Source organism: Lissotriton vulgaris, unplaced genomic scaffold (genome assembly GCF_964263255.1).
Source record: "Lissotriton vulgaris unplaced genomic scaffold, aLisVul1.2 SCAFFOLD_612, whole genome shotgun sequence".
NCBI classification, from domain to species: Eukaryota; Metazoa; Chordata; class Amphibia; order Caudata; family Salamandridae; genus Lissotriton; species Lissotriton vulgaris.
In genome coordinates, this window is record NW_028255139.1 from 425,637 (window position 1) to 452,861 (window position 27,225).

At 43.9% G+C, this 27,225-nt stretch overlaps 1 protein-coding gene across 1 annotated transcript in view; it reads right to left on the reverse strand.

Moving 5' to 3' along the window:
- The window catches only part of LOC147659216 (ephrin type-A receptor 5-like), a gene marked incomplete at its 3' end in the record, with an annotated part of 413,244 nt that extends 400,990 nt beyond the window's left edge, over nt 1–12,254 (reverse strand). The window contains exon 1 of the mRNA XM_086951882.1: nt 11,789–12,254. Within this exon, the coding sequence (XP_086808008.1) occupies nt 11,789–11,915 (127 nt within the window). The remainder of the gene's footprint in view (nt 1–11,788) is intronic.
- Nucleotides 12,255–27,225: the final 14,971 nt, after the last annotated feature.

The window sequence follows — 27,225 nt, forward strand, 5'->3', positions numbered from 1 at the left end:
CTAAAGAGCTCTTAATAGATCTGCATCAGTTCTAAGGCCCAACATCCAAACTTGACATAGAGATTCCTGGGAAGAGTGTCTAAATGCCACTTACATCCCTTCGGTCTTTTTGTCATGTGACTCGCCACGTGCTTTACACCAAAGAACCCCTCACAGCAACTACGATTAAATCCCAAATATACCAAAGAGGTAAGGTGACAAAATGTACACAGGACATCGGAGGGTTAAAATACTGTCAAGTTCACCTGCATGCTGTGCATAGTGTTATCCAGCCATGCCCTGGCTAGGAGCGATTGCATTGATGCCAAAAGAGAGCCCAACTTGGAGACACACATCCCGTGAGAAATAAAAAAAACTGGGCCTACTGCAGTGTAATCATACCAGAACATATGATATGTATGTACAGGTATTTTTATAATGCGAGCCATGGTGGAAATTAATGAATGAGATTTATATGACACGAAAAGCTCCCTGGTGAGTGTGTCTCGGCACTAACCTATGTCTTGGGTATCCTGACCATTAAACAAGATTAGGAGATGGAAAAGAGTCATCAATAAATATCAACAGAATACTGAACATAATGAGATTGTGAATATCAATTATAGTTTTACACCTTTCAATTTCACAATAACATTTTATTTTACATAATTATGATTGCAATTCAATTCAATTCAATAAAGTCTTTATTTCGATTATTCATCATAAAGACAAGTTCGACAAAATGTAAAACTAGTACTTAAAATACATCATGTAATTAGGAAATGTTACACAAAATTCTTACTCCAAATATCATCATATATTATTAGATGAGTATATATACATAATAAAACAGCATCTTAAAATGTGATTTAAATAGTTTAAAACCTTTGTGCAGACATAGTTTCAATAACAGGTATTTAAAAAGGGAAGAAATTATCTGCCTTAAGTAACAAAACAGATCATAGCTCAGACTCATATGTAGTGGGGCCCAACTAATCTTTTTGTACTACTTTACCCCCACCCCTTTTTTATTACGAATGGCCCATGCCCAACTCAGAAACTTAGTCATGCCGATCACGATAAGGGCAGCGGTGTCTGATTTTAGGATTCTGCTCGCAACCAATGCCGACCTAGTGTTCAAAGACGTTCATACTGGCTTAAGCCATTTTAACCTAGGCAGGTGGTACGCAGGACAGACGAATAGAAAGTGATCTATGTTCTCAATATGGTCCTGACAAAATATACACTTATCACACCTGGTAGGGTTCCATTTACTTGTGAAGCATCTTAATGGCAGCGTGCCTGTTCTGAACTGGTGGTTGAGCTTCCGATCATACGGATTAATAATAAGATCCCAATAGTCTTCCTTAGCGGCATCATCCTTAATTAGGATTGCATTCCATTCTGGACCACTGGTATTAAAGTTTGGGTGGACAAGCACTGACCTTTATCCTACAGGGTGTGGCCAAGTGGGGGACTATTTCACAATTTCAAACTCCATCTCCAAATGCCAGCCAGTTCGAAAGTAGCATAATGATCCAAAACACAACACCAGTTGCCAAATACCCTCATTTTCCAACATACCTCCCTATTCCAAATTACAAACCAATTAAATAATGCAAATCTGCGGCAAAACACTAGCCACTTCTATATCAAACAGTTCTAGAGCATTAATCTCAAATTAGTAGCCAGTTCTATAATGCCAACAAATACCAAAATGTCAGACAAATGATTTCAAATGGTAACTTTCTCATTTCTTACTGGTTACCTTATCTGGAGATAGTCTGTTCACTGCGACATAGTACACAGAGTGTGTTCTCAACAGACACAGAAGGCCTCACTCAATTCCACACCCTCCCTGAGAAGCCTTTACATGCTCTGACATTCGAATGTGTGTGTGGCAGTGATCTTGAATGTCTCTGTGGCACTGTTCCTCTTCCGACCAATCACAACCCTTGCATGCTAAATGCTCTCATACACAGGGATCCGGTCTCGCTCTCCTGGGCGCATCATTGTATAGCCCCTTCCATCTTATGTTTCCATTGAAATCAATCTTCTAGCCTACAGCAAGTAACTCCAGACTCATCTATGCGCACCAGTATTTCTGGTTTTATGCTGTTGCTGTCTGGGTTAATGTTTCTGCCAGGTTTACCTAAAGGCTACTGCTAGCAATTTAGTGTGCAATGCTCCCTACATCAGTTCTCATAACTTTGTATAACCACACACCCTTGCCTGGGCAGGAAAAAAGTGTTTGTGCTTTTGCTCTGAGCATAGTTTCCAAGGCTTTGCTTCATAATTCGAAAATAAAAACGTGTTTTAATCAAAAGATTTTTTTTAAACCACCTTACCGAAACGTGTACAGTGAGCGTTCACAAGAATGGCCTTACATCAGTGCTTGGTTAATATAGGATGGACGAATTGATGAACTAGCATGTTTTGTAAGTTGTCTTGTTTTTATTTATTGTAATGTATTATGATTTTATTTATCCTTTTATGGCTATGTGCTGAAATAAAGATTCTACTGACTGACTGACATATCCCCACACAAAGTATACTATTTTCAGTAGAGGTACACTATAGGCAGAGATGACATAGTTCTCATACAGTGTTATAAGGAGGGGTCAGAAGGTTGGTTTCATGCCACACTACTGCCTGTGCCAATCTTGCTATGCCAGTCTAACTTCTTCAACTTAGTCAGTTTCCTTACACCCTCTCCCTCCCCCTCAAGCAGAGGCAGAAATGGCTGATTTTGAGCTTTAACTTTTAGTGTACCATGTTATTTTCAAGCGCATCTTGTGGACGTCTTTGGGAATCTCCAAGCCTATTTATTCACAATAAAATGCCTCCACACAAGTAGCACCAACTTTCCCGGTGAATGGGAAATATACTCTGCCCTCGAACATTTGAAGTAGTCTCACAGTTAGCCAAGCAAATTAAACCTTCTGTGGGTGTACAAAGGATGTGAAATGGGTTCTTCCAACCAGTAACATTTTTACAAAAATTGAGCTTACTACTGTATTTTTACTTCACTGTCTGCCTTTGTTTCACATGGCCCAAGTTGTAGAATAATCAGGTTGTACACTTACGACTAATCACTGATTTTTCCCCTTCAAGGGAGCTCTCAAAACTCATTTATACTGTTAAGGTTTCTGCTAGCTACCCTTTTTTTACCATTTACACCAAGATGCAATTTTCGTGAACATGGCACAAGCAGCCAGAAACAATACTGGTTCACATTGAGCTAGACCACTGTAAGATCTGCTGCCTTTTCTATACCCAGGCTTTAGTAACCAACAGCAAGAAACGTTCCTGTTAGACAAACCCAACTACTTGCTTGCTCATAGCCGGGGTGATGCTTTACTGAAATGACCATCCAGGTGGACATGTCAAAAGGGCCTTGCTAATCTTTGAACGTACTTGCACTTTTTCACCAGTGATTTCCCATGAATGTCAAGTTAGATAGAGGCTGGTGGTGGGTGCTCCCTTCAAAGTCCATGAAAAGGAGCATTTTTATGGAAGTGAGAGAGATTTGCATGACTGGTGGCACCGTTAAAGTCTATAGATCTCTTTTGGTGTGCTTTAAAAGTGAAAAAGAGTCCAAAGTACCCTTGACCGTCCTCTGTGTAAACAATCAATCAATCAGGGTTGGTAAAGCGCAAGTATTCACTTGTGAGGGTCTCAAGGCACCCAGGGTAGCTTGTCACTACACCCACTGTGTGATAATAGAGGGGACATCAGTTAGTGGTGCTCTACTGCCACAAGAGGAATTCTATTCCTACACTAGTGCCAAAGGGAGGCACCTCCAAGGCGATTGTCCCCTCCATGATGTCACTGCTGGAAAGAGAGTTGAGAACATAGGGTATTTAAAGGACCACATTTTCAGGCAGGGTTCTTGTGTGACACCTCGAAATACCTTCCACAAAAATAGTGGTTTTAAGAGCACTGTACAGCATAACCATTGTCTATGAGACAGACTTTGGAACTGGAGAACCAGGTTCCACTCCCAGCCTCCTCTCAACAGCATGCAGTGCTTAAAATGGGCCGGTACTGAGTACCAGCACTTTTTTATTTTGAGGAGAGTACCTACACTTCTAAAGGGAAACCTCATACTTTTAATTGGAGAGTACCAGCACTTCTCATAAACAGGCAGGAGCTCCGATACAGAGTACCCGCACTTCTATTTTTTCCATTTCAGGCGCTGATCAGCCTGTAATTCTTGGTAAATCACTCAATCTCCCAGTACCTAAAAACGTGTAATGAAAGCTGGTTCTCCTGTTAAGGGCTGTAATGTCTTGGGCCAGGTTCAACTATATTAACTCTGAATAATTGAATAATTAAATAAACAAAAAAAATCCTCACAAGAGGTAGGGGTAGCAATGCGACGTGCGTGCCCCGTGTTCTGAGGGCTGACTGCTCGAAGTAGCCACGTCTTTCACAGAGTGGCCATCATTTTGCCAGATTCTCTTCGTGAGACGCCGCGTTTCTCTTTCTTTGCCTCTGCAAATCAGCTTCTGAGAGACTACTTCTTCCCACACACACGCACACACCCACACCTCCAGCATGCGACAACGGATATCCATCACATTAAATCTGCAATAAATAGCAATCAATTCTAACCCAGCTGCGTGCACGCGCTGGGGTCAGACGTAACGTCCGGGGTCACGGGCCCTGCAGCCGCCGCGCGCGCGATCATTTCCAGGTGGTTAATCAGTATCGTGTGTGGCTCGTGCTTTGAGCACCTGTGGGCAGGGCCTCCTTAGACCTGTTCCCGCGCTGGTGTATTCTGCGCCTGTGCCCTTTCATCCTTCAGACACTTCTCACAAAGGACGTCTCGATAATATGCTGGGGCGATGGCCTCAGATCAAGTGTTCCTTTCCAGCCAGTTCCGGACTCACTTGAAGTGGTGTTGGCTAGTAGCTAAATGCCGTTTATGGGGGCCAGGTGACGTAGAAGCTAACCCTGGCTTTCACGCTGTACCGCACTGCGTCCTCCTGGGTAAATACTTTATTTCCCACTGTCCCTGTTCAATTTCCTTTGCTGCGGCTCTTAGAAACTGGCCAATCGCGTTTAAGCTGTGTCCCCCAACTCCACCATCTAATATATTCACATTCATTTTACCCTTACTGTAAACATCCGTGGTCTCTTTGGAGGAAAACTGACCTGAGAGGAGTCTGCGAGAAACTGGCTATATGTTTGTGATTTACATCCCCACTGAACTTTTTTCACACTGTCTACGGTTGATTAATAGCCACATTGCACACATCCGTACAGGGTTCACTCTTTACTTAAGACTGCACGCTTTTTTTCTTTCAGCACTGCTGTGCTGTCGGGCATCTTAAAAAAATAAAACACGTCAAAACACTTTTTTCCTCCTTACTTGCGTGTGGCCACTCTTTTGCACAGCTCGTGTCAACAGGCTGCCATGTCCGCACTAATTGTTTCCATATTTCAGACAAAACGATGATTGATTTCTGTTTATGTTGTAGCTGTGTGTACATTTCGGAGACCGGGCTCTGTTTTCGTGGTGGAAGTGGTTTAGAAAAAAAGTACACTGACCCCGTAGCCCGCTGGGCTAAACTTTCAGAACAAAAAGTGAAGTAAATCCAATTAGCTTCAGCGGTGACATTCTGTGCAAAAGCCCAGTTAAAATTACTGGATAGTAGAAAAAGTCCAAATTTACACAACAATATGCGAATATATGCAATACCATTTAAAAATGGTTACAGGCCGAGGAGGAAAGAAAACAGCTCAAATGATTGTCAAAAATCCTATTTAGGTTTCACGGGCCAATGCAAACCGAGTGAAAAATATCACAAACAATACTTGCTTTATTTACTTTTAATACCCACAACCCTCACTTTTTAGCAAGCAAGATGATTGCAACACGGAGGATAGATATCTGCCCCACTCCTGCATGTCTACGTTCAGTTACAATTTCCTAATCCTCTTGTTTTATCAGCCTTTCAGCTTCCTGGTGCCAGGGTATTGGCACCTTTACAGAGGTCCACTTTGGAAGTGTGTACATCAACAGCACAGAAGTACTTGCTGAATTCAGTCGTAATCAAAGCCACTAGACGTATAATATTCTGAGGCAACAGCATTTTTCACATACTTATGAATTCATCACACCTATCACATAATCCATTGCTTGCCACATAATTGCGGATTTCAACCAAAATATTTCTAACTCACATTCAAGAAAAGTTTTTAAAAAAATGCCACGTGGGATGTGGGCAGGGGGTGGTAGGTCCGCTAAAAAGGTTACTTAGTCACCTTTCCATTGCAAACTCCTGTATTCAAGTGTCAATCTGGTATTAATGAGCTGATACTTTTCCCAGATAGTGTGATTGTGTATTATAATGACAAAATGGTAAAATAATCCTCCCGCATCATTTGCTGGTTCTTGCTGTAATAACTTGGTCAACCTTCCTACATAGCTTGGTCCCCCCATACCACATACATCCAGTGGTCTTTGCTGACGTGTACTGTGACTGTGTGATTTTGGCGACCTCCTGCAGGGACCCCAGCTTGCCTAGTATTAAAACGAATGAATATCTCAGTCAGTGCCTGCAGTATTGCCAGAGTGTGATAATACTTGCATGTGCAGTTCTACTGCTGTGGCAGGAGGCCCCAGCCATCCCTACTGCTTGGCTGAAACTTCAGCTTGCCAAGTGAGTACTTTCTACAATTCCAAATGTCTAAAAAACAGAATTGAAAAGAATCCAACATGTCTGCGAGACTGCGAAAGTGGGGAACTAAGACGTCTGCGTCTTCCACAGGAGAATCTGAGCTATCTGTGCTGCAGATTTGCGCCACCCCATTGCAGAGTTTTAAACTTAACTCGGGAGTTGAATGCCCCGTGATGTTTGCGCGTGCGTGTGACCTCCGTATTGACAGTTGGGCGCCTGCACTGCACACTATTCCAACACACGCCGAACAGCGTATTACCTTATTACAAGAAAATATGTATATTGCCATAAACCGTTCATGTACACGCACAACAAATCAGACTTTAATGTGCAAGCGTGACCACACCACGCTAATCTTGGAAAGAGTGTTGTCAACACTGAAAAGAAACTAGAAAGTAAATTAACGTTTTAGAAGTATCATGGTTTATCAGCAGCTCGCATTTTAATAGATAACCCCAGACCACCACCACGAGCGCGCGCGCTTCCACCACAAGCGCGTGCACAGTGCTCACGCGGGAGGCCGGCCGCCCTAGCCTCACACACTGCTGCTGTGTGTCGGTCAGGGGCATGGGGCATGGGGAGCGTGGTTACCAGATGACAATGTGGGTGCATTGTGTGAATACGTTCATTACTGGAAAGGGCCAGACTCCTTAACGTTTATTATTACAATTGTGGGTACACAACGTGTATCACTGCAATAAAATATGGGAATACTAGGTGTTATCAAATTAGTAAACATTAAATCTGTCTCTTGTAGTGCAGGGGAGAAAAAGAGGTTTTAATCCCTCAGTTAGAAAAAAAAACGCAGGCCATGTTCATGAAAAATTACTGGTGTATTGTGTCCATGTACAGAACAGTCTCATCTAATGAAAACATATTAGTGGAATTAATTAACCCTTAACAGCATGGCATCCATAAAAAGCCTAGAAAGTCACTGCGCCCCCTGGTCACCAGCATCCTTTCACGTGTTCTCAGAGCAGAGGTCACCGTGCTGGTCTGGAGAGGAAACATGTTGGAATATGTCACACGTGGCTCGTGCTTTTCTTGTATTTTGTAGTATTGTGCTTTGTTACATTTGTGTAAAGTGGAACCGTTCCACACTTGGCATCCTGTCCCTTAGGGACTAAAACCCAGTCATATCATGGTGTCCTACTATGAACGTCATACACTCACACCACAGTAACCGTGTCTTCAAAATGGCGGTTATGAGATTAGCAGGCAAGGCCAGGGCCTCACAACTCCACTGCCGTGGCCTTCGGCGCAGCTATGCTTGCAAGCAAGCAGCATAATTTGGCTTTGTGCACAAGACATGACTTCGGATTGAACATATATAGAGGAAGGTTGGGACACGATGGTGCAAGAGAAGCTGCACACGGAGAGCACGTGTAGGGGAATCAGTGAGATAGCTCAGCGGAATAAAGCATCTCTTGGTGAGATCTATGCGTAAACAAAAGGTCACAGGTCAGAGTCCTAGATAATCTACTCAATCTTTCATCCTTCTAGGGTCGATTAAATGAGTACAATTCAAGCAGGTAATAACTGACCCCTGCTATCAGCAAGTACAGACCAAAGCATGCGCAGAATTGCCTATATAAGGGAGGTAGCTGTTTATCACAGTGCTTCACAAACAGAGACTTCGCAGCGCTGTATAAAAACGCAGGCATGGCGGCTGCTCAGCCCAAGGTCACCAGTGGTATTCGAGGCTCCCCTAATTAGCAGCTCTGCGTAGCTGCCCCTGGCTGCTCTCTGTAAGACGGACAGGTCAAAGCCACGAGCCGGCATCTCTGGCAGCCAAGCATTGGCACGGCGGGGGCCTGTGCGCAGGGCAGATAAGGGATTCCTGGCTCTGTGGCTGCTCTGGGAGGCAGAGATGCCCCTCACACCAGCTCTAGTGTCTTGGGGGAGCTCACCTCTGTTTATTATCTCTCATCCGCAGAAGGCAGCCGGCGAGGGTCTTCTGTGCGCAAACAACGCAAGCACTGGCCGTCTTAGGGCAGCAGGGGACGGAATAATAGCTCAGAAAAGCCGGCACCGAACAGCATCAGATTGTATCAGTATTGTAAGTGTCCCAGGTGCTGAGTGTGGCATTGGAGATCTGATTCATGGCAATTCATTCTCCGCTAGACCAGTGTGATCTTGGGCAAGTTGCCTGCGTCTTGGGTACCTTATCTGCAAAAATGGGACAGCTGAGTAAAAGGCTGAGCACTGTCTAAGCTCGTTGTGAAACAGATGGGCATTTACAGGCCATGTTCCGAACGATAAGAGTTCTTGGCCTGTGTTGAGAAAGGTCAGAACTCACCCCCTGTCACCGGAAGACAAACTGTGCACATGGTTTGCGCAATCCGGTCAGCAAAAGACAAATCACGGTTTTGTTCTAATACGAATGAGTGAAACAGCGCTTACTATATACACGGTCCAGTATTTTCACACAGTGATGGGGTTTGCAGTCTCGCTAATAAACATTTACTCATATTGTATGTATCATGCGCTGTACCTACAGAAGTAAATCCACACAGTATGTTCGCTCCACTCTCCCTATGCCTTCTTTGTACGCAATATTTAAAAGCGCCCTGAAACTCTCTGGCATTTAGTAGCGCTACAGAAAGAGCTATAAAACTGAGCAGTTAAGTGCCCCCCACTTCTTACCGTGGCAGCAAAACATGGGTTTAGCGCTATAAGCACTAGACCAGATTGAAACATGAGGTATGAAAACATCACAGCAACAAAAGGCTGCACACTTGTGTGCGTTTCATGGGGCGGTTTTCTTCAAGGGGGCATGACAACTTGAAAGCCCAGATTAAACGAATGCTGATCTTTCAATGTATTTTCCTGTATCATCTATAGCACTTCATTCAGTGTTTGTTGGCGCTTCCCAGAAATTATGGTGCAACTTTAGTGAGCGGCCGGCCCTGACATGCCAGGCTCCATCCACATCTAAGGGAGTACCATGCATGCCCACACCCCCAAAAAAAGAAGAACGTCCGTCTTTAAATTTCCTTTTTTAACTGTCTCTACCCTGGGACTTCCCTAGGGCAAGTCGATGTGTAAATTTCCGATTTCGGCTCTACAGCCTCAATTGTTAGAGGCCTTATTCCCAGACTCTGGAATACATGGGCATATATGTACTTTGGTAATAGTACCGTTAATCGGATAAATAATCTTCCACCATGTATGACCGCTAAAACCATGCCATGGCCTTGAGCACAGCCCGGCAGTGCCCATCCCCATGCCCGGGCGCACAGAGTGCAGGGCTGACAACCCGGGCACGGACACACCAATGCATCGGGCCCCCAACAACCGAGCAGAGTCAAGGCACGTACCCCAGCCCCCATCTCATCTAAGCACCAGGGCTCCCTGGAGGGAAGCGAGGGTGAGAGCCACCGACAGCGAGCACGTAATGTCCGGAGCCAGTGGGGCGAAGGGTGCGCGAGACAGTTGAGAGCCGGAGAGAGGACGGTGAAGGACTCAGCTGGGGATTGTTGGGAATCCTAGCTGGGCCGAAGGCTCTGCATGGGTCAGCTGAGCCCGGGAGCGAAGGGGTGACAGGGACACCCGAGTGAGGGTGCTTGGAGCCCGAGCTGATGACGGGGGTGTCAGGGGGTTGAGAGGGAGGAAGTTGTGATATAAGAGCACCGGAATGATACAAGTATACGCAAAAGTGATGGATGGAACGCGTGAATTTATCTTAGTCATTGATAATCACCCAGACCCATCCCAGCCCTTCCGTATTCTGCACACCAGGCCACCTCAGTTTGGACCCAGTCATATGCAAATCAGTCTTCTTGACCCTGTTCTGGTGGGATAAGCCCAGACCGACCTGCCATGGAAGGGCCTCCCTGACCCGGACACAAGCAGCCCACGGTCACTCTTAGGGCTCGTAGCCGGTACGTCTTGGTTCCAGTGAGACAACTGTGCGCACGGACTCAGGTCACGGCATACCCGTCCCATGTAGGGCGACGCGACACTCTAAAGTATACAAAAGAAGTGTCCAAGGAGGGTCGAGGACATGGCGAGAGGAGAGGGTCACCCTGGGAGGATTGTTGGAATCCCCTGAAGTGAGCAAACGAGTGAGGGCGTTTGGAGGGAAGCGCGCAGGCAGCGGAGACTTGGATGCAGGGAGGCAGCGCTGAGCCCGAGGCTTCAGCAAAGCAGCGCTCCTCCCCGGCTGATCAGAGGGGGCCACAACGGAATCTGCGACCCTCCTTCCCCGGCCAGCAGCCAGCTCCCGAGAGCGGCAGGCAGCGGTTCATGTGGCGTCCCCCGAGCTGCACAATTACGCACATTCCAAACTGTTAGATGGAGATGATTCCTAGAGTCATAAGATGAGGAGGGCGGAGAGGGTCAGGTCGGACCACACAGCTCCGCTCTTGATTCACACCGAGGAGCAAACTCCCAGCCGAGGGGGCACGTCTTCTCGGCCTCCTTACGGAATCCGGATAGGGTTCATCCCAGTGCAATCTGCCTGCACTGCTAAGTGACCAGGAACATAATTCTGGGTAGCAGAGGGTCTCCTGCTGTCGCCACTGGTGCCAGTTGTCAGGGCTCCCGGCCCTGGCCTGGGCTGAGCGCGGCGGCATTGGGTCCAGTGGGTAAGAGCGCGGTGGCATTGGGTCCAGTGGGTACCCATCCAGACCAGGCGCGCAGCTATACATGAGTGTGGGAAGGAGATAAGGGAGTCCCGGCGCCTGGCGCAACACAAACCACCTCAAACCCCGGTGGCTCGAATGGCCCTGTTGGTCCAATGTCACCCCGAGCTGAGGGAGTGAGGGGGTTCTAGCCGGTTCAGAGGTGCACTGAGCACATGGGAAGGAAGTCGGAACGGGAAACCCAGAATCAGGCGTGAGCACGCTACCTGCACTGGACCATCTCTTCCCAGAGTCAGGGCAGGTGACACGGCGTCACCGCTGCTCCACCTGCCCCATCACAGTCAGGCACGAGTTGCAAACGCAGCCGCAAGAAGAGCAGAGAGAATCCTCAGAAGCACCGAGCACCTGCATGCCAGCGGACCCGAGCCGGCGTGGAGGAGGGTGCATGCATGATCTGAGCATCCCGGGCACAGTGCACTGCGCGGGGTGCCCAAACCCACCCCTCACCTCCCCCTCGCAGCCACATGCTCCTACCTTGACTCCCCTGGCTGGCCCGTGTCCGCAGGGCGCCTCCCACCGCCAGCAGCAGGATCCAGACGGGGGCCGACCGGCAGCTGCCCCCGTGGCCCCACAGCAGCACCGCTCCGGCCGCCCTGCACATCTCCAGCGGCGGCTACCGGCAGCAGCAGCAGCCGCCGCTCCACGCTCCACGCTCCAAGCTCCAGGCGCGGGCAGCGCCTCCCGCAGACCCCGAGCCCTCTCTCCTCCAGCGAGGGTCTCCGCTCGGGATGCGCTGCGCAGCACAGGCGTCTCCAGCAGCCGCTCTCCGGCGGTGCGCTCCGGCGGCGGGGGATGCTCCACTCCCTGCTCCCTGCAGCCCAGCTCCTCTCACTGCCTCCTCCCGGTCGCGGCTCCGCTCCCTGCACCCGGTGCTTCCTGCTCCCTGTCCGACGAGGGACGAAAGTAGCGCGCACCGCACTTTGCCCAAGTCAGAGGCGGCTGCGGAGGCGGAGAGCGGCCTCCAGGGGGCGCTGATGCGAGAGGGCGGAGGAAGCGGAGCTGTCAAGAGGACGCGTGAGAAGATGCACAGGGAAGGCTCTGACAGCTGAGGGTGCGAGCGCAGGGGGCGTGCCGAGGAGGGGGCGGGACCTATGGGGTGGATGGAGAAGGGGCTGTTAGGTCGGTGGGATCCAGCAACACAACGGACCACCCTTCCTCATGTCTTGTGCCCGGGCACCGGAATGCAGGGGCGAGAAGGGTGCCCTGGCAGGGGTTGGACAGGAACGCATACACCTGCGCCCCTGACACCCGCATCAGCATCATCCCTCAGCCGAAGCTACTGGAAGAGGTGCAGGAATCAACACACCGCGGCAAACGGCGCGCTGTGCCCACGGAAGAAGACAAACGTGACTCGGGGCTGAGGTCGCACCACCCTGTTGGCACACCGGTTACTCTCGTGTGTGAAGATGACATTAGTTCATGCTCTCGGGAGGAGATGAAGATACAAAGCGCCCTTTTCAATACCCACCACGCGGAACCCTATCCTCGGCCAAAACCGCGGGTCCCGGAGCGCACAGTAAAATCGTCCGCTTTGTTCCATTTTTAGACGTCTTGTTACTTTCATCAATTACGGCGGTAACATACGGCTTAGGGCAGAACGTCGCACATTCAACTTCGCAAGAAAGACATATGTAATGTCTCAGTTCTCGGTCTATTTTGTGTCATCCGCCGCGTGCATGGTTTCTAATCAAGTTCTGGGAGCCAGCGTGTTTCACGTGCCCAGAGAAAGTCCCCACACTCTCCCTTTCAGGGAGAAAGAGCGAGCATGAAATCTGTGCGCGTCCCTCACAGGCTGGGGCGATTAGCGCCAAAAGTACGCCGTGAAAGGGCTTGAACCATCAATTGTAAGAGAAACAAAGCGTAGGGAATCCCTTCCCTCCCACGGGAAGCTGGGGAAGTACATAAACACAAAGGCGCAAAACTTCTTTCTAGGGATGAATGCAATCATCTTCTAAATATAACTTGGAGAGTTAAATATTATTTTGAGATAAGCAATTGCTCAGTTTAATAGACTTTATCCCAATGCATTTAATCAAGCCATAAAGGGCACCCTTTAGGCTTTTCCACATTTATTAGAATTTTGAACGCATTGCACATATTTTAGCAGTATCTCGTTCTTAAAATATGTAAGTATGCATTATGTACAAAAGTCCCATCTTGTCTATTTGATCAGAGATCACACATTCTATCTTATACTTATTAGTTATTTAGGGAGAGTATTTACGTGTCTCCAAGCCCACTCCCAGTCTTGGCATAGGGTCATGAATATACGCAGGGTTTAAGGAATTATGTGGCACTGGAAAATTATGAGGCATGGTTGATCAAAAAATGCAGAAGAAAATGCAAATTATATGGCAGTATGCAGCACATTCAGTGGCAGCACTGTTTCACTATTTTGGTGTACATTAATAATGTCTAGCTCAAACATTTCCCCGCACCGTGTACCACATAAAGACCTTTACACAGTAATCAGTAACGGAAAGGTGACCCATTAACTTTTACAAAGGGGTTTCCACTGTGCATCATCATGTGTGTGCTTTTTTGGTGGAATTATTAATCCGTTCGAACTTTTAACATTTATTGACGAAATTTGCAAATTATGCAGCATACGATAAATTATGTGGCAAGAGGAGTAAATCAATGTATTTCAAAAAAATTCAATAGAATCGCATAATTCCAGGTGTCCTGAGTATGTGTAAACACCATGCAATTGTCGAAGAGGGCTGACCAAGCATCCCTGCTGGAGACTCCTCTTGCCAAGTTAGTTACATAAAGTTCATACTGGAGCTAGTTGCACAATATACATTTTTTTGTACACAAGCCTATGCTTTTACAAATCCACTGCTTAATTAAAAATAAAATCTAAAACCAATCCATTGTACCACACACTTTTCTTGGTGCCAGCCACACTGCAAAGAATCTGTATTATATTTTTAGAAAAATGATTAACATACATAATTACCACTATTTTATCCACAGGAAAAGAAAATTTGCACATTTGCACAACAATAATCACAGTCAGGTTGGGCCGGGAATTAACAAACATTTTTACGTGTCAGATCCATAAATGTTTAGAAACCTATGACCCAGCAATTAAGTCCGGTGAAATCAATTGTAATCAGTTAACAGGAATTTTCACAGGCAGTTCTTTGAACACTTTTCAATGGTCAAGTGTTGGTCGAAAACTGGGTGTTAAAACACGACAGAGCCTCAACGATGCACTGCATCAAACTAGCAACAATGGATTTAAATCAGTGAATAACATCTTAAAAAAAGGACAAATCAAATATATATTTTTTTAAAATGCAATCTGAAAAGAACGTGTAAATTACCCTTATGTGTCAAGCACAAAAAGCAACCACAAACCCAGCAGCAAAGAAGATGGAGAAAAAAGGCATTCATTCCGATAGAAGGACGCCATTTAAAACATTCAGAGGTCAAACCATTATCTGGTTACACAGGGCTTCTTAGGCCTTTGAGCAAGTACAGTGTGATTGCAACTAATGCCATGCTTGTGTGGTGGAACTACGTGGAACTTTAAATCCAAGGTACAAGTACATCTTGTTTTTTTGTCTCTGGACAAAATGTCATATATTCCCTTTCCCCCAAAATATAGAACTAATGCTGCAAATGCCCTTGCTTCTACAATGCCAAGAGTCAATTAAGTTTGTAGTGTGTGCTGTATAAATAATAAAAAATTAAAATAACAATAATAATAATAACTAATGCCTTTAGGTGGAGAAATCCCCGTAGCCATTTACTGTAATTGACTGCACCATCATTGCCTCTAATAGGTTCTATACAATGAAGTACCTTAAATGGTCCATATGTGGCATATTCTATGTATGGACACTGTTTGTATCACAGACAAAACACATCTTTCCGTTCTGTTCTGTTGATGAAGTGATATTTATATTAAACCTTGGTGAAATTTTATTTGCGCTGACTTTAAATTGGCATAAATTTGGTAATCGCAGTCATTTTGGTAATTTTGCATAACAAAATCTAGGCAACATCACTGCTTCCTACAATTTCATTGTGATATTTTATCGCAAGATGTACCATTTGGGTAATTTTTGAACTGGAGCGTCATTTCAGGTAGATTTTTTACCAAAGCGGACAGTTGAAATAACTTTTGAGTGTGAAACCACAAATCTCGAAGTGTACTGCAGTGTCTTGACGCATGCAGCTTTTTCTTTAATGTGGGTGGAGCTGAAACATTTCAGGTAGATTATTTTTACTTGAGCTGACTGGATCATTTTTGAGTGCAAAATTTCAAATTCAAATAAGAGCTGCACTGTTTTGAGTCAGAGCAACTTGCAAATCAACTAAACATGACAATTAACTTTTTTAATGCAAGCTGCATTTCACGTAATTTCATGTTTTTTTTATAATTTGTTTTATTTGTCAACAAGAGGGTAAAACACATAATTTACATGTATAAAGAGACACAAGAAAAAAATGACAATAAAGAAAAACAAAGTTACAAATATACGTAAGATTAACATCAAGTTCAACCCTTATTGTTATCACATATGCGGATCCCTAAAATAAAAGCCCCCATATAGCATTTAATTTTATTATAGAATGAATGCCCCTAGCCTTTGCCAATGTATGCTCCATTTCATTAACTAGCATCCACAAATCACTAATAGAGGGAGGAATAATCCAAACACAGGCAATTACTAGACTTGCAGCAACAAGTAAACTGAGAGATAACCCAAGCAAGTCTATGGCTCATATTTTCTGGACCAATCATAATTTCCCTAATTGAAAAATTTGGATCTATCCCCAATCCCTGAGAGCAAACTTGACCACCCGGCTGCCAGAATGAACCCAATTTTGGACATGTTGCAACCATGTGTATTAAATTTGCAGCATACAGATCACATCTAGGGCATTTTGTCCGGGTGCTGACTGAAACAGGTAATGCCCATTTAGCTATTTTTTCCGGCGTGTAATACGGCAGGTATATCGTAGGAAATTGTTGTAATTGCAAATTGATAGAATGAACTGAATCACCTATAGTGCTTAAAGCTTGTTCCAGGACACCTGTCATGATAGTTGTTCCCAAAAATTTACTCCACTGTTCCGCTAGTTTTTCACCATCTACATGCCTATGACAGATAAAGCATTTATACATGTGGCTTATAAGAGATTTTGTCTTTTCCCTATGTAGGTAATCCCAGACCTCCGTGTTAGAGACTTTTGTCAAAGCTAAATGTTTCACCAGATATTCCCTAATTTGAAGATATTTAAAAAACATATAATCTGGTATCTTGAATTGTAGCTGCAGATTCTCAAATGATTTAAAAACACTTTGATCATAAAGATCTCCAAGAGAGGCAATCTCATAATTGTCCCAACGTTTACCAACAGTATCCTGAAATACTTCTGGAAATATTGGATTACCCTATAATGGAAGTCTCTCATGATAGGATGAGAGTTTACAGCTAGAAGAAATAGTATGCCATATATTCGTACTGTCCCGTATGGTCTTAAACTTTACTCTTTTGAATTACATGTAATTTGAAGTAATTTCACGTAATTACACTACAGCTAATCATGCATTTTTCTCACACCACTAGTTTAAATCCCTCAACGTCCTCCAAAAATACCTTCACTGTTGATCTATTGAATAATGACAGTACACATTTTACCACATACTTATAAGTGTAAGGCCCAGTTCTAGTCTTAATGTTTCCACTGAAGTGGGCTACAGGGGTTGCAATCCCTTTTTAAATTGAAGCCTCTTCAACAGATTTACCACAGAGCAGTTTGTATACCGCTAAGAGGGGGGTACCACGCAGAAGCGCCAGTGTGACTTCTGTTAGTTATCCTTAAAAAAACACCCAGTGGTTCAGTCACATATCCACAAAATCTAGGATTGAATTATACCACTTTGCTCATGGTGCACTGAGCCTGGGCTAAATGTGTGATATGGTACCAGAATGTTTGAAACTAGAATATTATCTGACAAAAAAATCATGTGGTGCATGTAATTACAAAAGTATTGCCCCATTGATGTTGTGTTAATAATAGAAATCGACACCCAACAGATTGATATTTGTGGAAATAATATGTAGGACAAAATGTTTCTGGTGAGACAATAGCTTTGCTAACAATTTTCTGATATACAGCGAATTGTGCTTTTATTTGTACACTCAGTAACCAATTGCTATCCAACATCATCCCCAGGTGTGCACCACATTGAAAGTATTTTTAAAGTAGATTGTGTAGATCTCCTGTTATTCTCTACAACACCTTGGATTTTCATCCAAACATAACCATGTGAGGTAGATTGACCTCTTGGGGAGTAGTTATAGGGGACAGTCAAACCAAACTAGTCTCCTCCAAAAGATATAAAAAGTGCCACAAACTCCCAAAAAGAGTTAAATTAGGAACAAAGCTTTTCAAACCTGGCCTCTTTTCCACACAACTTCAAAGCCTCAAATATATTACACTGCCCAGAAAACATCACTACATCTGTAGCAAACACTCTTTGTAGATTTACTAAGCAAACTTTGATAGTTACTCTATAAAAATACTGTTAAAAGCTCAATGGATGCCCTGGATTGACCCACTTTACAATGCTATCTTCATGTGTGTAACTCTACCACAGTAGACGCAATTAGGTCAGAACTAAAATTAATCTCTGCTTAATGCATCTCATTGGTTCAGTTGTAGGCAATCAGAACACTTGCCCGGTATTCGTCAAGCCGAACCCCAAACATTTACTTTAACTATTCTCTCTGTATCCTTTTTAGGTCTCACCTACAGACAGCTAAAAGTTGTTGATAACCTATTTTAAACAGAACCAATACTTACAGTGGGCTATAGGTCAGCCTATTTCTTACCATTGTTTGGCATCTTGTCCGTCTTATTTGCTTGCTTCTTATTTAGTGGCTTTCCTTTCTCTACTTGTGTTTTCCCTTCACAGAGCATAGTTTCTGTACCATCCTTTTGATGACTTGGATCCTTCCAATGTTTAAATTTAGAGAATTAAATTTTTTCATTTTCTTTGGACAATCCATGCTAGCGCATGTGTTTTTTGTGCTCTCTTTCTCTGTTGATAGCTGATTCTCCACTCAAATCCCAGTCTCTCATGCTTTCCATGTTGCTCTGCCCTCACCAGCAAATCTGTGCTTTCCCACCACTGCCTGTCGTTTTCCTATCTCTTCTTGTTTTTATTTTTATGAATACACTCCCCCCCTTTTCCTCCGCTTCTCCCGCCACTTGCCAGCACCTACTCTTTCCCACCTCCTTTACTATTGTTTCTCCCATTGTGTTCTTCTTCTCCATCTTCTTCTTCTCCATCTTCTTCTTCTTCTTCTTCTTCTTCTTCTTCTTCTTCTTCTTCTTCTTCTTCTTCTTCTTCTTCTCCATCTTCTTCTTCTCCATCTTCTTCTTCTTCTTCTTCTTCTTCTTCTTTTTCTTCTTCTACTTCTTCTTCTTCTTCTTCTTCTTCTTCTTCTCCTTCTCCTTCTTCTTCTTCTTCTTCTTCTTCTTCTTCTTCTTCTTCTTCTTCTTCTTCTTCTTATTATTATTATTATTATTATTATTTTCTTTTTTGGTGGCCCAGCAGCTGCAATTTGGTGAACAAATTATCCCTATTTCCTTTGCCAATGCTTGTTGTTAGTTTTTTGTATTTTGTATTTTAAGGTGACACTTTTAGTCAAGGAGGTTTTGTATACTTTATTTAGGGGCTTATTTATGAGCCCCCTGCGACACTTTTGAGCCACCTTTGCGTCACTTTTAATGACCACAGCGGTGGCGTAAAATTTGTGCCACATTGTGCCATATTTACAAAGTGACGCCTCTAGACAGATTTGTCACTTTGAAAACTCCTGAGCCATGTTATACCTGCATCAAGTATAATGTATGCAGGTTAGGCGTTCCCCCGCAAGAAAGCCTCGTAGAAGTGACGCCGTGAAATCTATCAGATTTTACTGTGCCACTTCTAGGATGCCACTGCATCAAAACCTTACTCCTGCCTCATAGCAGGCCTAAGGGTGATGCAGCGCAATAGGTATAGGCTTCCCCCATGCATTGCTGGAGTTGTGCCATTCTTATGACACAACTCCAGCAATACGTGAGTTTTGCACCAACAGATATGTCAGGATTCGTGACACATCTGTCACAAATTCTTTCTAAATGAAGCACCATACAGTAGGTATTGCACATTTATGTTGTCGCAGGGAGAGCGCAGTGAGAAGTGTTGCATCATTGTTTTACCGAGCAATGCAACACTTTTCATAAATGGGACACTTAGTGTTTTTTTTTCCCCATTGCATCTTGCCTCAGGGGACCCATCCAGGAGACAGGGCTCCACAGATAGGCCTAAACTGACTGCTTGAAAGTGCCAGAACTGCCACAGAAAAGGCTACCAAGTCCCAGGTTAGCCGCACAATTCCAAAAAGAAGAAAAGGGAAAGTACAAGAGCCTAAAACGTAACACATACTTCACTTATTTTATTTTCCTGCCGCTGGAACTTTAAGCTTCTTGGCTAATACATTTTAAAAATCAAATATTTTGAAGAAATAGAAGGTTGCACAGTAAAAGACTGTCCTATAAACCTATGTAAGTAACAGAAGCTGCTGTTAACTACTACAGCTCTAACAGCATGCTAGATAGTGACAAGTTTTAGTAAAGGGTTGTTAATTTCGTGGTTGTTGATTCAACTCGCAGGTCACACTGGGATCATTCGAAGGCCTTGGGCTGCAGGTCTTCATCTGCAGCACTATCCTTAAAGCCAAGGGAGCCTTGGGGCTTTCATTGGCGTAGAGGTTTCCATTATGGCCCGTACTATGAAGGCGAGCCTTGCAGCTCAGTGTTATTTTTGCAAAATAATAGAGCCCGTACTGTTAAAAAATCTGAAAAAATGTGATGGCATACAATTTATTCATAAAAAGATGTCAAGACAATCTATGCAGCTTTCCCAGAGCAACGGAGAGTATCAACAGCAGACAGCATGAGTGAAAAATTCTAGTATCAAGTGACCCAATATAGGTTTGCTGATTTCATTTCTTAGATTTATGGATTTTTTTCTGAGCTCAGACAATTTTGCATTTTAACAATGATTGATTTTAGCTTTTGTAGCGTCTCGTGTTAATCAGTTTTGATTATTTTCCCAAGTGTGCACTCTTCTGGACTGGAATATTGCATTTTCTGAAATTGTATACTTGGTGGACCTGGTTCGTAATTTTACAGCCATAGGAGTACGCAATAGTGTATTTTTCTTTTTTATATTTTGAAAATGTGAACATGTTGGGAAGCACTTTGCTCTATAAAATGTCCAGACAAATGTCTGGCTTGAAAACATATTTTGGACAAACTTTAAATGATGAAAACATTGAAAGGTTTGGGTAATGATTTTGAATCCACATAGTGTTGTCGGTGTATTTTGTGTGTGTGTGTGTGTGTGTATGTGTGTGTGTGTTAGTCTCAAAGATGCTGTCTTGTGTGTTTGACTTCTCTAGTCAGTTAGCAGGCAAATGTTAACACCCTGCCATCCTATACGATACCATTCCAAATAAAGTAGAGTTCACGTCATAACTTTGTTGACTGTTTGACGAAAAGTAACACTAAAACATACTCGGAAATATACTTTCCTTAATACTTCCACAATGTGCATTATGATCTTTCACAGCCTTCCTCGCAACGAAATAAACAATCAAACTTTACTCCAAAGGATATAGCTCTTCCTTCTCGAAAAGAAAAGTTGTATGTTATATAAACTATAAATTGATGAACAGTCGGCAATGAACTGGAGTGTGAAGAGAAACAGCTGGTCCCGTCAACAGCCTAAACCAGGAGCCCAGGAGACAAAGAGCCTCTCAGAAATCCAGATGCGGAAGGCTCATCCTTAGCTCAGCCCTGCAAGCTTTTGTCATGGGACGCTATGGGCAGTCCATGCCTCGCCAGTTTTAAGTATCTGGAGCTCTATAAATAAGAAAGCTGATGTTGAAAAGTAGAGCAGCTTCACTTATTATTTTCATTATATTCAGCAGTTATACAACGGGAGGACTTCCCAGTAGATTGTTTAACGCCCCCCCTCTTGCTGAGACTTTTCACACTCCAGTGGTGAGAACTTGTTTGATGCTTGGAACACTTGGGGGCCTATTACGGTGTCAGTCGTAAGGCCCCGGACCCCAGGTCATCGTCGGTTTCAATTCTGACCGGCTGATTTTGGTTCAGCCGGTCGGCATTGAAATCGGCAGGTCATTCCATCTGGTCTCCGACGGGCGGTTTACGCCTTCCGGATTACAATGCACTGTTTCCGGCAGGGTTTCCATGCCCGCCTTTCCGACATGAAAATCCAGTCGGAAACAATGTTTGTGGGCCCCTAGCAGGGCCCACTTTCTTTTTCGGCCTCTGGTTGGTTGCAGAGTGCCCCCCTGTTAATTCTTGTACCCCATGGCAGGCACCTTGAGGTGCCTGCCATGGGGTGCAGAGATTAACACCACCTCACATTTCCCTATGGGAGCATGTACTACGGACGGTTAACGACTGCAATACTCCCATAGGGAAATGTTGGAATGCGACAGCACAATGTGTAGTCGCATCATAATGAGGCAGTCGGGACTGCCTACTGAAGGCCGGTCAGTCCAGTTTCCGAGACGGTGTTAGGAGGATACAAGTCCGCCTGACATCACAATAGGCCTCTTCATGGTCAACCCTTCATAACTTTTTTTCCACAAAGGGTAACAAGGCCATATTTGTGTCCTTTTTACCCATATGTTGGGGATTCTAAAGCTACTCAGGGTTTGTGGTCTGTCTTGGAGACACTGAGGAAATAGCAAAAAAATTGCCTTTTCTTTTTTTTAAAAAAAGGGAAAAATGGGGTACAAGAAAGGCTTTTTTTCCCACAAAAACGGCATCAACTAAAGGTTTGTTGTCCTAAGATCAGAAATTTCTCAGCTTTCAGCAACATGTAGAGTTACAAAAATTGCCAGCGTTTTTTGCATTTTTAAAAGTTGTAGTCCCTTTTTGAAATGTTCTACTGGTTTTAACCTACTTGCAGTTTGTGGTAGAAATAGGAAAAAATAAATAAGTGATAATGTTTTCATCTGTGTCTTTTTCTTTGGTCTGATGCATGATTCACAAAAGCAATATACCATTTCCTCCGTCACACCCTTCTGGTTGCAGCTATGTTTAGTGTTTTTTTGGTTGTTCCAAAAACACACAATAACCAGAGTCAACAACTGAGCTACAGCTTGTAATGATTTTTCACTGTGTACCAACCATGCAACAATTCATGTGGAAAGATCTAAATATTAAAATGTGAATGAAGGAAACCTATCAATTTCTGAAATGTACCCTAGTACAGGGTCCGACTGGCCTTTTGGGCAATCTGGTACTGCCAGAGGGGCTTGCGTGGAAGGTCAGTGTATAAACAATTTTTTTGATTGTTTGTGGGTCTGTTTTATGCTCTGGTGGGTCAGTTTTTACTGTCCATTTTCTGATATTACTGCAAACATTGCCTACAACAATCACAAATGCATGCAGTCTTCCCAAATACCTAAACAGCAAGTCTGATTGGCAAATGTGGGCCAATTGTTTAGCTATCTGATTCTCTAATGGTTATTTCGGTGCACTTTCCTATTTTCTGTCTCATTCAGACCCTGGGTCCAAAATCTGAGTTTAGGAATATTGGTTATTTGTACAACTCTGAACGTGGAGTTACCTATACTATCATGTGATTCAGAGGGCATTTTGCAATGTATATTCTTCCTTGCACACTGCCTTACATTTGAAATCCACAAATGTAGATACATTCAATTGATAGTAGCAAATGCTTAATTATTCACATTGTTCCCACACTTCTCCCTATAAAACTGTACCCCACTTATGTGGGTGGGCCTAGTGCCTGTGACAGGAAAGTCACAAAATACAACATAGAGAAATCGCATTTTCATAATGAAATATGGGCCATTTCGTTCAGAATGTAGTCCCTATTCTAAACTAAAGGACCTATCCGATCCTATCGAGAACCCTTAAAGAGCTCGCTTTTGAAAAGAGCAAGTAAATTCTGGAGCAAAGTCAGATAACTAAGAAAGGTAGAACTCCCCATAAAGGGTAGTTCCAGGGACTCTGAAAAGTTCTCCAAACAGCTGCAGTAGCAACCGTTAAGACAGAAGGAAAGAGCTGCAGCAGTAGCTATGATTGTCATAGGGATAGAAAGTCTCCTCACTTAGATCAAGGAAAATCAAAGAAAATCACAGTTCGCAATAGCTTATGGTAATTCGAGCTAGCACCATAAAGTGCTCAGCGGCATGTCATGGTAGAAGTGCAGACAATGCTTTGACTCTCTAGCTAGGAACACTTACTATATAGAAAAGCCACTAAACATGTTTCAAAACCAGGCAAATATGTCAGCAACGTCCAATGGAGGAAGATCTACCTATGGTCCATCGTCTTCGTGCTCGACTCCCAGGATAAATTCCCATGTTGATATGAAGTCACTAAAATGTGGCTACAGCTTATTACAAAAAGATACATCTGGGAAGGTGCTCTTGAGAACCTTTTTGCAAGCCTATGCTATTAGCTGCTTGGCGTCCCATCATGTAACATTGAGATGTTCTATGAAATGAAATATGTAAACCTAGTATGTACTAGTTAGATCACAAAATGTAAGCTGCAGCAAGTACTTTCTTTAATTAATACACTTGTTTATTATGAATATGTGGCAGAGGAAATAATCTAAATACAGTGAAATCATATGGTATGATGTGAAAAAGAAAAGGAAAATTTTCAGGAAACAGCACATTTCATAAAGAGGTCAGGTTCTACAATTCGATTATAACATTGATTCGTCTTTTGCAAAAGCATTTATATACTTAAAGGGATCGAAAAGAATTAAAGAATAGTGAGGCTTAGCAGTGTGGGAACGTTAGAGATGTGAGCTTTCTGCAGAAATAAGCTGCATTTTCACTTTTGCATGTTTAATGAAGACATGTTTTCCTATAGTCTTTTTTATTATGCATTTTTATGTTAATGTTAAGGTCCATTTCTATATTAATAGGTGATCAATTGTTCTTAAAATTTTCAGCTTCCTCACTTGCTTGAACCCCACTATATTTTTGTATACAGAATGTACTGCAAACTTAAACTTTGGCTAAGATCACATATTGTCTTCACTTTTCTGTGAGGGAAAGTTAGGAAATCTTCCAGAATCCACAATATTCCTTCCAGTCAATGTTCCACTCTCCTGATAAAAAAAGGTACCCCACTTGTGTGGTTGGGCATAAACGTTTTACAAGAAAGGCCCCAAAATGCAACATGGAGACATTGCATTTTGTCATCAAAATCAAGCCATTAGGCAGTGTGGGTGTTAGAAATTGGGTTACTGGTTGAGGGGGGGGGGGTGAAATCCTTCTAAAGAACTTGGAGACATTGCATTTTGCAATCAATATCAACCCATTTGGTGATGTGGGTGTTAGAAATTGGGCTACTGGTGGGGGGGGGGGGGTTAAATCCTGCTCCAGCAGGAACCATAATCGTTGTCAGATTAACATAACATAAGACCAAAATGACAAAAATCCAGTCAGTACAGCGAGAAATATGCAAGTTTAACGATCTCAGTAAAACTAGCACCAAAAAGTACACAGCACCAACTGTAGATATCTAATCACGCTAGACCCGGCCAAAGTCACACGTTCAGGTGGACTGCAAAGGAGCCTGGGCCAGCTACACAGACCCAATTAGGTCAGCTGAAAAAGAGTACCTTAAATCCTGGTTGCAGAGTATTGCAGGGTCCTGCATTGAGGAAGCGTTATGCAGCTGAGGTGATCTGTCGGTTCCCGGGAGCTGCAAAGCTGTGATGTTGATCCTACACCATCATTAAGGATTCTGTTAATGAAGGATTGAGATACGAAGTCTGGCACAGAGGATGTGCTGCATATCCGAGGCGATGTGTTGATTTTGAAGAGCTGTGAAGCTGTGGTCTGAGAACCTGCTTTATAATCGAGGCTGCTGTCAACAAGAGATTTGTGATGCGCGGACCCACGTCAGGGAGGCATCACACAGCAGCGGGTCTGATGCGGGTTGCAAGGTTGAATCGGAGTCCTTGCACTGGGAGAAGCCTTGCAGCAGAGGCAATGCATTCATTCTGGTCGTGTTGTGCTGTGCAGCAGATGAGATGTGTTAGTTCTGCTGGATCCACAGATGGGCTGGCAGAGCACCTTCATGCCCATTTCCAAGGGTCTAAGGCTGGGGTGTCACCACTTGGCAGGGTAGGACTCACAGATGGCAGAGTCCAAGTGCTGGGTTCAAGGTGGTTGGAGCTTTCTGTCTCTGAGGCTCTAGTCAGGAGTCCAGCCAACTAGCTTTTGGAGTCACTCTGGGGTCTTGGGTCCAAAAGATGCAGGATCAGTCCTTTTCACCCAGGAAGAGGACAGAAGGCAGCATATCAGCAAAGCAGCAGTCCTTCAGAGCAGCGGTCCAGCGGAGTGGCAGACCTTTCAGCACCACAGAAGTCCTACTTCCTGGCAGGGTCCACAGGTCCAGATGTGTACTGAAGAGTTGGTGTCTGAGGTCCAATATTTATACCAGGTGCTTCCTTTGAAATGGGGGAATCTTCTAGAGGTTTCCTTTTAAAGTGCACATGTTACTTGCCTCCTCTGCCCTGGCTCCAGACTAACTGTCAGGGTTATGCAGCCCTTTGTGTAGAGGCAGGACACAGCCTATTCAAGGGTTAGAAGGTCTGTGCCCAGCTCCAACCCCCATCATGCATTTCATGGCTCACCCAGGCACATCTAAGCTCTCTATTGTGTGAGGCCATCTAGGAAGAATACACAAAGCCCAACTATCAGCTAAGCCCAGTCATGTGACCCAGAGCCAGTCTGCAGGCACTGAATGGCATGTGTAGGAAAATGCCAAGTTTCTAAAAGTGGTATTTTCAAAATTGTAATTTAAAATCTTACTTTACAATAAGAGATGATTTGTCATTACAATTCTAAAGATATCAAACATGAACTGGTTACCTGTTTCCATTTGGAAGTTACAGCATATTAAATGTAATAAGGTAGCTCAAATGTTATCCTATGGGAGAGTAGGCCTATAGTAGTGAAACATGAATTTTAGAGTTTTTCACTACCGGGACATGTAAAACTAAAAAGGACATGTCCAAACTTTTAAATACAATGCACCCTGCCCTCTGTGTTGTCCAGGGCCTACCCCATGGGTTATTTACATGTATTAACAAGCATTTGCAATGCAATAGGTCTCACATTTACAACAGTTGGAGCTATTGGCATTGTAAATGACAATGCCTTTTATTCTTTTGTTTTAAAAACCTACAAGCCATGCATAAACATGCACTTTGTACGTATAGTCCTTGCTTACGAGAAGCAAGGCTGTCAGTAAAAGAGACTGCCAGCTTTGCTTCTCATAAGCAAGGACTACAATTACAAAGTGCTTGTTTACGCACAGCTTGCAGGTTTTCAAACGCTTTTAATAAAAGGCATTGCCATTTACAATGCCAATAGCTCAAACTCTCGCAAATGCAAGACCTATTGCATTGCAAATGCTTGTTTTAATGAACTGTGCAACTACAGATTTGACTCTAGTGAGTCCCCGCCTGTGGCGGCACAGAGTACTGTGAGCCACAGCATCCCAATGCTAGCCGTGCCAGGGGAAGGCCAGATTCCGACAGAGACGGGTATCCCTGAGACAACATAGAAGGAACAGTTCCACAGTGTCAGGAAGCCACCCGAGCCCTGTGAGCCACAGATTTCTCAAGTCACCAGAGCCTGTGGCCGGGCAGAGAAAAGCAGTGAGCCATGGTGGCACAGAGCTACCTTAGACCGTGGCAGGGCATCCTTTTAAGATGAAGTTTCGTGCAGCTCTGTCTTAAATGCACCAAAATGATTACAAACACAAAATTGTTTTTTTCCCCAAGGACTTGCGAG